General features: G+C 43.1%; 1 protein-coding gene across 1 annotated transcript in view; it reads right to left on the bottom strand.

Annotated features, from left to right (window-relative positions):
* Positions 1-13,981, bottom strand: part of RYR3 (ryanodine receptor 3) — an 869,465-nt gene that overhangs the window by 219,866 nt on the left and 635,618 nt on the right. Inside the window, exons 61-64 of the mRNA XM_073552155.1 lie at positions 9,544-9,665; positions 8,965-9,014; positions 7,091-7,151; positions 3,152-3,390 (exon numbers count right to left, since the gene is read on the bottom strand). Coding sequence (XP_073408256.1) covers positions 3,152-3,390; positions 7,091-7,151; positions 8,965-9,014; positions 9,544-9,665 — 472 coding nt within the window. The remainder of the gene's footprint in view (positions 1-3,151; positions 3,391-7,090; positions 7,152-8,964; positions 9,015-9,543; positions 9,666-13,981) is intronic.

Below are 13,981 nucleotides of genomic sequence, written 5' to 3'. Positions count from 1 at the left end.
ACAGATGCCTCAGATGTCGGGATAGGAGCAGTCCTCTCCCAAGAGATACGTGGGGAGGAGCATCCTGTTCTCTACTTGAGTAGGAAGTTGACTCCTTGTGAGAGAAATTACTCAGTTGTAGAGAAGGAGTGTTTGGCCATAAAATGGGCAGTGGACACATTACGGTACTACCTGGTGGGACGGAAGTTTAGATTAATATCCGACCATGCCCCACTCAGGTGGATGAGGGAAACAAAGGGCAAGAATGCTAGGGTCACCCGCTGGTTCTTAGCCCTACAAGACTTCAGCTTCCATGTAGAGCATAGGGCCGGGAAGCTACATGGGAATGCCGATGCCCTCTCCAGAATCCCTTGCCTGGTAGGTGAAAGTGCCAAGCCCCACGGCTTTAGGCAGAGGGGGGAGGTATGTGGCAGGGCTAAGGGTCGTGTAATTGATGGGAGATATGTGCCTCATAAATGGCTTGTCTCTATAATGTAAGGCATAAGTAAAGCGTACCAGATATTATTATTGTGGTTGTTTGAAGGACCTGTGGTGAGGTCACAGTCAGATGACCAGTCAGCTGCTGAGTTTGTGGGTGTGGCTACAGCCTTATAATGTGGCCTGCTCCTGAACCAGGGAGTTGTGTGTGGGGAGGACTAAGCCTCCCATGTGTGCTGAGACTCCTGCTCTGAGTCTACAACTACGGACATTTTGTGTTATTTTGCCTGAGCTAAAAGGCTATTTGTTTGGTGTTACGTTGCCTTGTGCATTTATGCCGTGAATAAACCGCAAGCACTGTTGAAGAACCTGTCTCATATTTGTCTCCCGCTGCACCTAAGCGAGCCACATCCCCACAACACGTTATGCGCCAATTCTTTGGAATGCACTTCCCAGGTCAATACGAGTAGTCCCAATCCCTACAGTTTTAAGCGTGCCCTGAAAACTCATTTATTCAGACTGGTCTACCGCCTCAACACATTAACCTAACTATCCCTGTGTGGCACAGTCAAAAGTTTTACCATAACCAGGTTCCCCGTATCATGTTCCCACATGCTTTATGCATCTATTAGCCCTCTGTGTCCGTACTGTTACACACTTAACATTATGGCTGGTCCAAACAATCAGGGCAATTGTTACCACCCATCTTTCGCGTCTCCCCTTTTCCCCTCATAGTTTGTAAGCTTGCGAGCAGGGCCCTCATTCCTCTTGGTATCTGTTATGATCTATGTGATTATTGTTAAGCTGTAATGTCTATTGTCTGTAAAAGTCCCCTCTGAAAAGTAAAGTGCTGCGGAATATGCTATAGAAATAAACTGTATTATTATTATTATTATTATTATTATTATTATTATGTGTCATTTTGTTATAGGCGCAGTGTCAAGGGACACTTCGCTGATACTCACTCCTGTGTAGTGGTGAAATTACAGATGCATTGGAAGGTAGTGAGCAGAAAATACTCAGCCCACTCATGGTGGCCAATGGACTCATGATTTTGTTTTAAAAAAATGCGTGGCTGTTTGCCAATGCGGGTGAGTGGAGAGTATAACTAATCTATGTGTCTAAGTGACTACTTTAGTAATTAAAAGTGGAGCATCATTAGGAAAATTAAAAAAAAGGTTAAAGAGGATTTCCAACAAAGTATTTTTAGATCGCTTACACAGGATCCCAATAATGAAGGTACCTAAACCCCTTTATTGGCAGAGGTATTAATCATAGATTATACTGTAAAATGATGGCACATGTAAAAACATCTGGATACCTTCATTCTCAAGATTAGACATCCAGCTGATATAGTAAGTTTTAAAGGGGTTCTCTGGGTCTTAAAAAATAACTGAAAGGCAATATAATTAAAAATTAATAGCTAAAAACCTTCAAAAAGCAAATGACACTTAAAGTAGATGATCACTATAGAAATATTGGCGATTCCAAGGTTGCTGAGGTAAGAAGGGGCTGCACACACTGCTGTCCATCATGTCTATCGAATCTAATATTATAGATAACAGGAGTGCCAAAGTAAGAAGAGGCTGCTCACCTGCTGTCTATCATGACTATCTGATTTAATACTAGAGATCACAGGAGCGCTTAGGTAAGAAGAGGCTGCTCACAGTGCTGTCCACTAGATTTATCTAATCTAATATTAGAGATAACAGGAGTGCGGAGGTAAGAACAGGCTGCTCACACTGCTGTCGATGCTGTTTATCTGATCTAATTCTAGAGATAACAGGAGTGCTGAGGTAAGAAGAGGCTCCTCACACTGCTGTCCACCCTGTCTGTCTGATCTAATACTGGAGGTACCAGGGGTGCTGAGGTAAGAGGCTGCTCACACTGCTGTCCACCCTGTTTATCTGATCTAATACTAGAGATAACAGGAGTGTTGAGGTAAGAAGAGGCTCCTCACACTGCTGTCCACCCTGTCTATTTTATCTAATACTGGAGGTACCAGGGGTGCTGAGGTAAGAGCCTGCTCACACTGTTGTCCATCATGTAATCTAATATTAGAGATAACAGGAGTGCGGAGGTAAGAACAGGCTGCTCACACTGCTGATCATGCTGCTTATCTGATCTAATACTAGAGATAACAGGAGTGTTGAGGTAAGAAGAGGCTCCTCACACTGCTGTCCACCCTGTCTATTTGATCTAATACTGGAGGTACCATGGGTGCTGAGGTAAGAGGCTGCTCACACTGTTGTCCATCATGTTTATCTAATCTAATAGAGATATCAGGAGTACTGAGGTAAGAAGAGGCTGCTCACACTGCTGTCCACCCTGTTTATCTGATCTAATACTAGAGATAACAGTAGTGATGAGGTAAGATGAGGCTCCTCACACTGTAGTCTATCATGTCTTTATGAATGCTGATTTGCTGCTGTGAGCTGATGATAGCTTGGTAGTATGTGGTATAGCTTGTCATCTCCCACTACATTTCCCACTGCACATGCTAACAGATGCCTGTCCTATTAACATTCTAGGATAGGTTTCTATTAAAGTAACAAAATGGCAGCCATTTAAAATTCATAGTGATTACCTTCATGGACAAATAAGCTAAATAAAGGTATTTAGGAATTTTGCCAAGTCATTTTCTTTAGTTACTTAATTTCTTCTATTCCCAGAGAACCCATTTAATTTCCATTTTTTTCTGACCTTGCAGAAATCTTGCTGTTAAAAAACTTACACAGCAAATCAACACCAAATTGATGACGAGCCACGTGTTCAAAAATGGAAGTCAGGATTGGAAGGAGAGCCACTGTCGTGTAGTTTATATTCTGGGAGACACCCTTCATCTGAGTTCTTGAATGAGTGAATTTTCCAAGCTTTAAATTTTCCAAGGTCTTTTCTAAATCTTCAGCAGCATTTTCAAAGAAAGCTCTTACACCAGCTTTTACCAGCTCAGAACCGGATTTCATCACTGTGCTAAATGGGAACAAACAGGCACGCTCCATTTAAAACATAGAATTGGTAAATACAACTAACAAGATATTCAATTAATGCTCAAGACATATTTCAGTTACGGTATATATTTATATATAATTTTTTTAACGAGAAACAGTGCCACTCTTAATGGCAGGCTGTATCTGGTATTGCAGCTCAGTTACACTGAAGTTAATGCAATTAATGTGCAACATAAGACACAACTCACTGACAGTAAGAGTGGCACACATTCTGCATAAAATTATCCAGTTAATGGTTGTATGACACTAGAAAAAAAAGTTAAACTGTAAAGGTTGTTTTATTTTTGTTAATAAATTAATAATACAGATAAAAATAAGAAACTTTTAATACATCTTATTAAAGAAATCCACTTCTTTCTCCTTCTGGGCTGATCTTTCATGCTTAAAATTCTCAATTCAAGGGCAAAATCTGTCTTCCTTGAGATACAGTAGGAGATGAGAGATGGTATTCATAAAATTCCATAAAGAACTATAACTGACGCTCCAGCAGAACTTGCAGCAGAATGTGTATATCTGCCTCTGCTCCTCATCCCAGTCCCTTCTACACAGAACTTTAAAAGCACCAACTGTCATCTATCTCAGTGATGAAAATAACTAAGAATAAATTATCAGTCCAGGATGTGCAATAAGCCATTTTCTCTTTTAAGATATATTACAAAGTTGCTTATTTTCTACTATTGATTGATTATATCATATAACCAAGTGAACATTATACAGTAATGCGTAACATTTACATTGCCTTACAGATAAATCCAACCTTACCTTTTTAGAATTTGGTAAGGACTCTAATTTCTTACAAAACTAATGAAATACATTACTGCAATAAGCTAGTCAGCTCTTGCCATAATGCACTACCCATCACATGTAGGTACTGGAGAATAGACATCTTGTGACAGAGTATCGCAAAACATGGCTGCTAATCCTAACAGGAAAGGAAAGGAAGGACACAACTATATGTAGGGAATTCTTGGCCAATTGTTATTCAACACTGAGCTTGTAGAAACAACTGGTGACCAAAAACTGCTTATAAACAAGCTCAATGAATGTCCTCATATTGCTTATCAACAATATTGCGAGATGTGAGAACAATAAAAAAAACATTCAATCAGGAACATTTTAGCACCATTGACACAAAGGTCATTGCTCGCACACATGATTATTCATTGTGTATGCTAATTTTACAGGCTAATGGGTGACGTAACTGTTTACTGAAAGGTTATGGAGGGTTATACAGGGTGTCTACATTACAGTGAACTTGTCATCAGAAAAGACTCCATTATCCTACAGATGTGGGGATAATCTGCAGGTTAATAATGTTAATAACCTGCCCGGTGCCAGCAATTACCCAAACACTGCAGATAGAAAATTAACTTTATTCCCCCTGGCAGCGTTGCGGTTTCAGTCACAGAGACGGTGCTGGAGTGGGGTCAGTCACTGCGCACCCAGCCATGGTTGACAGCCACCCTAATGCAGAGCCAATGTCAGTCAGGGCCGGGAGCGCGGTTACAGCCACCGTTGTCTATACTCAGAGCAGTGACTGAACCAGCGCCGGCGCTGACCTCAAGACTGAAGCCTGCTGGGCAGGTTAGTAACACTATAAACCTGCAGATTAACCCCATAGCTGCAGGTTAATAGTGTTTTTTTCTGGTGATAGGTTTGCTGTAAACATTACATTTTACAAGGTTATTTAAAATGGGTTTTCTATACATGACAACACAAACACATAGCAACACAACCATATGTCAAGGCGACTGTACAATATTATAAATGCTAGGTGCAAAGTGCAAAAAAAATGGGGGGGAAAAGCTTAGAGACTTCTGGATTAAAGGATAACTCCCATCAAAGTTTTTATCCTCTTAATATATTGCAGTCATCATATTATATAGCACTGTGTACTTATAATTGCTCATTTTGCCCTTCTAATTCTTCTGTTTTTCATTAGGTCTATCACATCACGCGAATACAAAATTACTAGCTGAATCTATGTAGAAACAGGAGGTCAATTTTTTCTGCGCAAGTCATAAGACACTTCAAAAGTCTATGGCAGGGGGGAAGAGGGAGCAACTGGCTCATAGTTGAAGAGAGGGACCATAAATGTAGGGACAAGAGACTTCCTGTTTCTACATAGAGCAGAGAAAAGAGAAGAATTATTTGGGTAGAAAGTCAAAATGAGCAATTGTAAGTACACAGTGTTATATGGTATGACGACTGTATTATATATTAAGATGATAAAAACGTTGATGGGAGTGCTTCTTTAAGAACAGTTCTAAAAAAAAAACGGTATTCTCAGATTAGCAGCAATTATGTTGTCTATAAAGTGGTTGTTCCTTCTGTGATAACCTTTAAAACAGATGCCCTTTGCAAACAGCTAGTTTTGCAAGCGAAAAGCACAGCTAATCAGGCTTTTTTCCCTGCAACGGCTGATGCAGGGGAAATGTAATATTACATGACGGCCATTGAAATGACCAGCTATCTGCAAAATCAACAGATCTCCATTGAGGTTCATAGAGTGAGCTCCCAAATGTTAATTAATTGCACCCCTTTAAAGCCCCAAAAGTAGCAAACAGAGGAACTGAAAATAAAGAATTCACTGTTTCTCTCAAAGGAAACTTGTCATGTCAGATAATACTAATAACGTGCAGGGTTAATCTGCAAGTTCAGAGTATTAGAAAGTGCACTGAAAGAGCTGCTCCTGGGAGATAATTAACTCTTTCTTGGGGACGGTTTTGTTGGTGTACTTGTAAATACTTATGTAACCCTATTAGACTTTTACACTCTTATTTTAAAAAAGTTGTCTAACAGTAAATTATTTCTTTTGGCATGGATTGATTAAAATAATAATAGGAGGAATATCCACCTCCAAGCATCTTCACGGATCAAGTGCAGATCGCTATGGAGGTCACCAATGGCTCTGGAAGCCACTTCTATCCCAAAAGTCTCAGCACTGCTGCAGAGTGTAATTGGCTGCAGCGGTCAGGTGACTAGCAGAGCACATCATCTTAGAGACATTCGAAGATGTGTTCTTCTAGTCTCCTGACCGCTGAGACCTCCGAATGTGGCACACCCTACTTTCGGAGGCAGCAGAGACCTACAGAGTGAATAGCGCAGGGGTACTGAAAGATGAGTATGCATTAGGACCGGACTGGCCTTCTGGAAATTCTGGCAAATGCCAGAAGGGCCTGTCTGGTTGTGGGCTGCCTTGTCTGCTACGTTTTTAACAGAATCGGTGTTCTTAAGACACTCATACTGTTAAGAGTTGTGACGGAGCACAAAGTGCTGACTCCGTCACTTACTCCAACAGGCCAAGGGTATCATTAGAAATATTGGTCCTGGTGTAAATCTTCCTTTCCTCCAATCCAGGGTAATATTAGTAATATATCCCATCTGGTTCTTGGGGACGGGGACAACATGGACCTGTGTGATTTCAAATGCCAGGGCTAAATGTCAACCGCAGTCCGTACCTGGTATACATCCATTTATTCTTTTTAATTAATCTATGCCTAAAAGTACAAGAATCTTCATTTAGTGTATGCTTCTACCAGTGTGTTCTGGAAAACAGGATCATTTTCATGTAACCTATGCTTCTGATTGTCAGAGATAAAATTTGATGTCAAGCAGAATATAAAGTCAGAACAAACTGGAATAAAAACTCATAAAAGTACCGTGTGTCGAGCGTCTGGGCCAGAATGTGCAGACAGCTCACCATGGTGACAGAGTCACTTCCTGCAGTAAAGGGATGAGAGTAAACATATTAGGGCGCACGCTGACGGTCAATAGAGCATGTTAATTACATGTGTTTGCACTGGCTACTGTGTCAATCTTGCATTTGATACACGTGACAATGGCGCACTGGTGACATGCAGTATTAGAAAGGATATGAAACATACACAACAGTGATGATGTACTACGGTATGGTACCTACAGGACACGTCTCTACTTATTACTTCCTAACTTACTCGCTGTGATTGCTCAAAACTAGAAGTAAAAAAAAGTACAATTCTTCTAATTTTTCTATTTACTTAGAGGAACCTATCAAATCTAGGTTAGAGGCAACTGTGATCTTTATTTATTGCTGGGAACAAAACGCTAAAGCATGCTGGGAACCGAAAAGATGTAAAGAGACAAAACGACTTTAAAAAAAGTACATTAATAAGTTATCCCTTTTGGAAACCCCATCTGTCAGCAGGTTTTTGCTATTTAATCTGAGGGCAGCATGAGGTAGGGGTTGAGACACAGATTCCAAAAACGTGTCAATTATTAAGCCGTGGGCTGTTGCTTCAATACAGTGAGTGTTTTATCAGCAGGAGATTATCATGCCTGGACTGATGCTCCTGTGAGCCCTGGTCCAACCACACCTCCTCCTGTGATAAGCAGCTCACTCCCAATAGACAATATGTACAGAAAACTGTGGTGTGGTTCAGCTTTCAGAGTTCTGCTACATGCTACATCTAAAACTCTATACTTTAAAGAATATTTTCACTTCAATACTACTTTAATCTAAACAGGTTTTAAAACTCTGTGCTAATTTTCACTATATATATCTTTAGAATTCTGATTTCTGTTTTTTTTTTTCTGAAAAAGAGCTTTAAATCCTTGGCACATACATACATTTCAAACATAACATTCTGACCACCCACATTCACCACTAGGGGAAGCACAGGAGTTTCTCGCATACTATTTATAAATTGGTCACAATAATAAAAAGCTCCCTGTAACGGAGCCTGCAAAAAGTCAGAATGTCATGTTTTAAAGGGAGCCTGTCAGCAGTTTTTTGCTATTTAATCTGAGAGCAGCATAATGTAGGGGCAGGGAACCTTATTCCAGTAATGTGTGACTTACTAGGCTGCGTGCTATAGTTTCAATACAATTAGTGTTTTTTTTCAGCAGGAGATTATCCCTTCAGGACTAGGTCTCAAGTACAGGCCAGTCAGGCTAATCTGTGTAACCACACCTCCAACACCGATTGGAAGCTGAGTGACAATGTACAGTTTACACAGGAATCTGCCAATCAGGTGTGTGGGCGGGGTTATATACTGCTCAGAATTCAGACCACTGCTACATCTACTCCAGAGAAAACAGGGATTCTATCAAAACTGCACCAAGCAGCCCAGTAAGTGATACATCGGTGAAATTAGGGTCTTTGCCCCTACATCATGCCGCTGTCAAAAACCTGGGGACAGATTTCCTTTAAATCTCTGTTTATGCAGGGACATTGAAAGTTTTGTGTAAAAAATGGGTCACTTTTGCCTATAAAGGAATATTATCAATTTAGTTAGCACAGAATTTTGGGCCTAAAAAAACGGCATGATCATAAAAGGTGGTGATTCACTTAAACCATATTGATTTTTTTGTTTCCTTTATAGATAATATTGTACCTAATATTAAGTGAACTTGTGTCTGCTTACATACATTTTTAAGATTTCCATGTGTTATTTCACACAACACAGAAGTCAAGTTACGTGCCATTTCCATGCATTATTTAATAGAGAGTACCCTTGCTTGCAGTCCTTTCCTAGCCTAGCTGAGGTTGACTTACCAAACAGTGATATCCTATGTCTTACAAGAGCTGCCAGTTTGCAGAACAGACTGAAGTGACAGGGAGAAGTACAGAGGAAATGAGAAAAAAATGGTAACAAGTTAGGAAAAAGATGCAAAGAATAATACTGAAATTGGTAAGACACAGACGTGCAAAAGCCGTACGTACATACAGATACCACATAGTACTGCATTTCTTATCACTTAATGGGAATTGTCATACAGTAAGACATGGAAATGTGAAAGATTCAGCAAGACAGCTCTATGCAAACAACTTGTGATTTGCTCCAGAAGGCCTCTAATGAGAATGAGTAAAATGGTGGCTTACACATAAAAGTCACAAATCTGTCAAATAAAATTGTTGAAAACATGATAAACTATGTGAATAAATTAATATATTTTCATACAGAGAAACAATAGCAATCTGACTTGACTTTAGGTTGATAATACTTTAGCAATAACCAAGAGCGCTCATTAAATAAATAAATATATATATATATATATATGTCAATATGAGATGAACATACATTTTTTTGTAATTAAATGTATCTGGTACAAAACATAAATGCTTCCTACTTACCTTGCCACCATCTCTTTCTCTTTGTTGGATGCATACCCACTGCTGCTCAGAGTTTTAATTGGTGAAGACAGAAAGTACAGGCAGTGATTTTTAAAGTACTGGTCAACCAGAGGTAAGAGAACCTGCAACATAAAACACAAGCGACTTTAAATCATTATCAATGGAGCGGATAGAAAACAGGTCAACACCAAGCGAAAAAAAAAGGGAATTTAAATTAGTCATATTTTAAATGCCCAATTTGCCAACCAAGGTAGAAGGGCATTGTGTAAGTTTACCCCAGTAAACCTTTTCATAATCCTTGAGCAAAATCTCTACCCGCTAGTTCTTAACAATGGAGTTCCTTTGAAGATACATGTCTTACGCAACATCTTTCTACCGAATACTAGGAGAGTTTAAATAACTAGTACAGTATTTCCATGTCAGTTGAATGATCTGCTTTTATGGAATGTCTGCTCTCAATCTTCATAATAACTGCACAGGACAATCCCTTTTTATATACTCTTGTAGGGCAGATGGATATCAACAACAAAAGTAGTCCCTTAATAGAGATGATTGTACTGTATCTTTTGAGATTCAAATTCGTCAGGTTGTGCAAATTTTGCCCTCAAACTTTTGAGTTGCAGTAAATAATTAACCACAAAACATGTGTGGCGCCCCCAGGAGTATGGTCGCCACAGTGGCATTTCCTTCCTCCTAGGGAGGGTGATGTCATGCTTGGAAGCAATGAAGGATCTCTCTGTCAGGTAAATACAACACACAGCACAGTTCCCACTCCAGGCCAGCAGAGGGAGCTCTGAACCAAAACTGGGGGAGGAGCTGCTCTCTGGGGGCCAGGAAGGGGAAGTTAGTTAGTTTGTGTGAGGAGGGCAAAGTGTGTGGACGAGAGGAAAAGAGCTGGAGGATTGAGCAGAGTTCAGGCTCACTTCTAGCATGGCGCATGGTTCCGGGGTCCGGTCCCCGAGGCTGTTTGTGAAACTGATGTTCCTGCAGGAGAAACCGGAGGAATAGGAAGCTGTAAATGCTCTGTTCCCACATAAGACTCAGAGGCACAACAGCAACGTGTGAGCCAGAAGAAGGAGGCTACAGCTGTCTGCCATACGAGGGGGTTCTAAAAGAGAGCAAGCAAGAGGAACTTCAGTGTAACTCCGTACTGCATGTACCTCAGATAACCACTAGAAAGGAGGCTACACAACCCATCTGCATAGAGAGACTCCTGAGTTGCTTCCAGGCTGGCCAGCTCCTGTTCCATCTGTAATCTGGATCCTGGACTGCACTTGCAAAGCAAAGTAGAGGTAAAGGAAACTGCACCCTGTTGTGTCATTGCCTTCTTCCTGCAACCCCGTCAGCACTGCTACATTTCTGTGCCTAACACTGCACCCTCTTCCTCAACACCTATTCTCACTGCCCTGGGACTACAGCTCTACCTGTGGGGAGCTATTACATCTTGCTGCCTTATACCATCTGTCCCAGAGGATCTGCCTGCAGCGTCGGCTTAACCCCTTCATTGCCGAGCACCACAGGTGGCGTCACGTATCATCCACTTATAAACTTTAATCAGCCACGTTTAACCCCTTTTACATGGACAACCAGGGCCACGGAACGGGTCACCGCTACTGTGACACTTCCCTCTGAGATACCGGCCTGGTCCCGGGTACCCCACTGCCCTGGCGGGCGATCCATTTTGGCGTCACGAACAGGATTTAAGAAGCCCGGTGTCCCCGGGTCCTGTGTGCCAGAGACTGTGTGTGTGCCATAGGCCTATTGCATCATTGCCGCCATCACCCCGCCACTTGGCGCGCACGGGAAGCCAAAGGGGTGGGCCATTGTGGGCGGAGCCAGCCGGAGAGCGCGAAAAGTGAAGTGCTGCACTGGAAGAGACCAGCGCGCAGGAAGTTAGAATCAGAGGCCTGCAGTCCCGGCATCCCCCAATCATCCAGCCTGTCGAGTGGCAACTGGTAAGACAGCGCAACCCAGGGCCTGGCCAACGTTAACTAGGGGGGAGGAGAATGTCAGAGGCAAGAGAAGATGCAGCGGTGAATGCCACCGCACCCCCCACAGTGCTGCAAGATGCAGGGGCCAGCGCAGCTGCGGCACCAATGGCACCACAGAATCCAGCGGCCAGCGCCGCTTCCAGAGCGCAGCAGGAACAAGCGCCCATCACAGCGGTCCCCATAATGCCGCTGTCCATGCCCTATATACCGGGAGCCGCCTGGTTAACACAGTACTCAGGGGAGTCACATACCCTGAGTGAATTTAAAGAGAGACTGTGCAGTTTGTTTGAGGTGTATCCTCTGTCTGAAAGCCAGAATGTGAACATCCTTATTGGGCAGCTAACTGGTGCAGCACAAGGGAAGTAAAAGACTGGCAGGACACTGATAAAGAGACTGATAAAAAGATCCTGGCTAAGCTAAGAAGCACCTTTGACACCCGAAATGCAGCTGAAATAAAAATGAGATTCTTTGGGTGTAAGCAGCTAGTGCAGGACAGTATACGGGACTATGCTCTTAACCTGCAGGAGGCGCTGCGAGCCATAAAGCAGATTGACCCAGACAGTGTGAAAGATGGAGACTGACCCACAGAGCACAGCTGCGCATCATAGCCCTACAAAACCCTGACCTAGACTTTGCAGACTTCAAAGACAGGGCTAATCTGGGTGCTGCATGAACCAAATATCAGCCGTCCAGCGCCCCCCTAGGCGCCCAGCGATCACATACCACCAAGAAGCAGCATCTTTCCCTCCCAGCCCTGTGGGGGCTGATGCACAGACTCTGGATAATGATCCATCTACAGAACTGCGCCTTCAGGTCCAAGAGCTGGCCAAAAGTATGGCTGCACTTGCCAAAACTGTGCAGTCCATGCAGGTGTCCTCAAAGGAGAAGATCCAGCTGGCCTCCAGTCCAGAGGATGTCCCATGGCTACGGAAGAAGAGGATCCTGCCACTCCGAAGGAGAGACAACGATCACTATGACCAGAATGGACGTCCCATCTGTCGTCGCTGCTGCAAGGCAGGCCACATCGCAAGATTCAGCCACCCTGGGGCAGAGGGCCAACCCCCAGGAGTAGGACCACAAGGCCCAAGAACTGTCGAGCCAAGTATGTTGGAGGTCGACCGGTCCTTCCAGTGGTGATTGACGGCATCCCCATGAACGCTTTGCTGGACATTGGCTCTCAGGTGACAACTATGCCTTATATCCTTTACAAGCGGTATTGGGCTGACTCTGAACTTACTCGCGGCCCAAGTGATGAACTGATAGTAGTTGCCAGCAATGGTCAGTCTTTGCTGCAAGTAGGATGTAAAGAGATTACCATTAAAGTGGGGTGAGTAGAGTTAAAATCTCAAGGTCTGATAGTTGTAGACTTTGATCGACGAGAATGTAACCCAATGATGACCTTAGGTACTAATGTGATTGAAAATTGTCTTGCCGAGGTTATTGTTTTGTTGCAACAGGTGGCTGAGACTGCTGGTTCCAGTGAACAACGAGTCCTGCAGAAGGAGATGAAGGCCCTGATGCAAAGACAGCAGGTAGAACTGTCTGGCGGAGAAATTGGCAGCGTCAGAGTGAGTTTTTTTTCCCCATTGCGATACACCCCCAGATGTGAAATGTTAATTTGGTGTCGGGCAGCCATAGGCCTCAGAGGAAAAGATTACCAAGCATTGGTAGAGCCAGTGTACTCTGATAGCAGGCCCACTGTCCTGACAGCAAGAGGGGTAGTTGATGTCCGCAAAGGGAGAGTACCTGTGCGCCTCTTGAATTGTGGGGAAGAGGAGGCCACAATACCTCGGTATGCCACAGTTGCTAAGCTGCTTACCGTCAGTAACAACGCAATACAGGCAGCAGAGCCCTTGGTCTCGTCCGACCAGGCAGGGGACAATGGCTCTGTAAAGCAGCTGGAGGAGTGGTGTCAGCAACTGCAGGTGGGAACGGACTCCACCCCTTCATACCAAAAGAGTTGGGTTAACCGAGTGACTCAGGAGTATGAGCAGGTATTCAGTAAACACCCCCTAGATTTTGGGAAGACAAAAGGGGTTCAACACCATATCCCCACTGGAGATCATCCACCCATTAAAGAAAGGTACCGGCCTATACCCCCAGCACAATATAAATGTGCCAAAAATATGTTGCGGGAAATAAAGGAGGCTGGGGTGAACAGAGACAGTTGTAGCCTCTGGGCAGCTCCAATAGTCTTTGTGAAAAAGAAAGATGGTACCATGAGAATGTGTGTTGATTACCGAAAAATTAACAGCATTACACATAAGGATGCCTACCCATTACCCAGAATTGAGGAGTCATTAGCCGCACTTGTTAACTATTTTTCCACCTTAGATCTCACTAGTGGGTATTGGCAGGTGTGGCAGAGGCAGACAAGGAGAAAACAGCATTTACTACACCAATGGGTCTCTGCGAGTTCAACTACATGCCGTTCGGGCTCTGCACCG

Source organism: Dendrobates tinctorius, unplaced genomic scaffold, assembly GCF_039654945.1.
Source record: "Dendrobates tinctorius isolate UK_male_01 unplaced genomic scaffold, ASM3965494v1 ptg000186l, whole genome shotgun sequence".
Classification (NCBI taxonomy): domain Eukaryota; kingdom Metazoa; phylum Chordata; class Amphibia; order Anura; family Dendrobatidae; genus Dendrobates; species Dendrobates tinctorius.
Note: the sequence above shows the minus strand (reverse complement) of the source record. Positions and strands in the feature narration are given on the sequence as shown.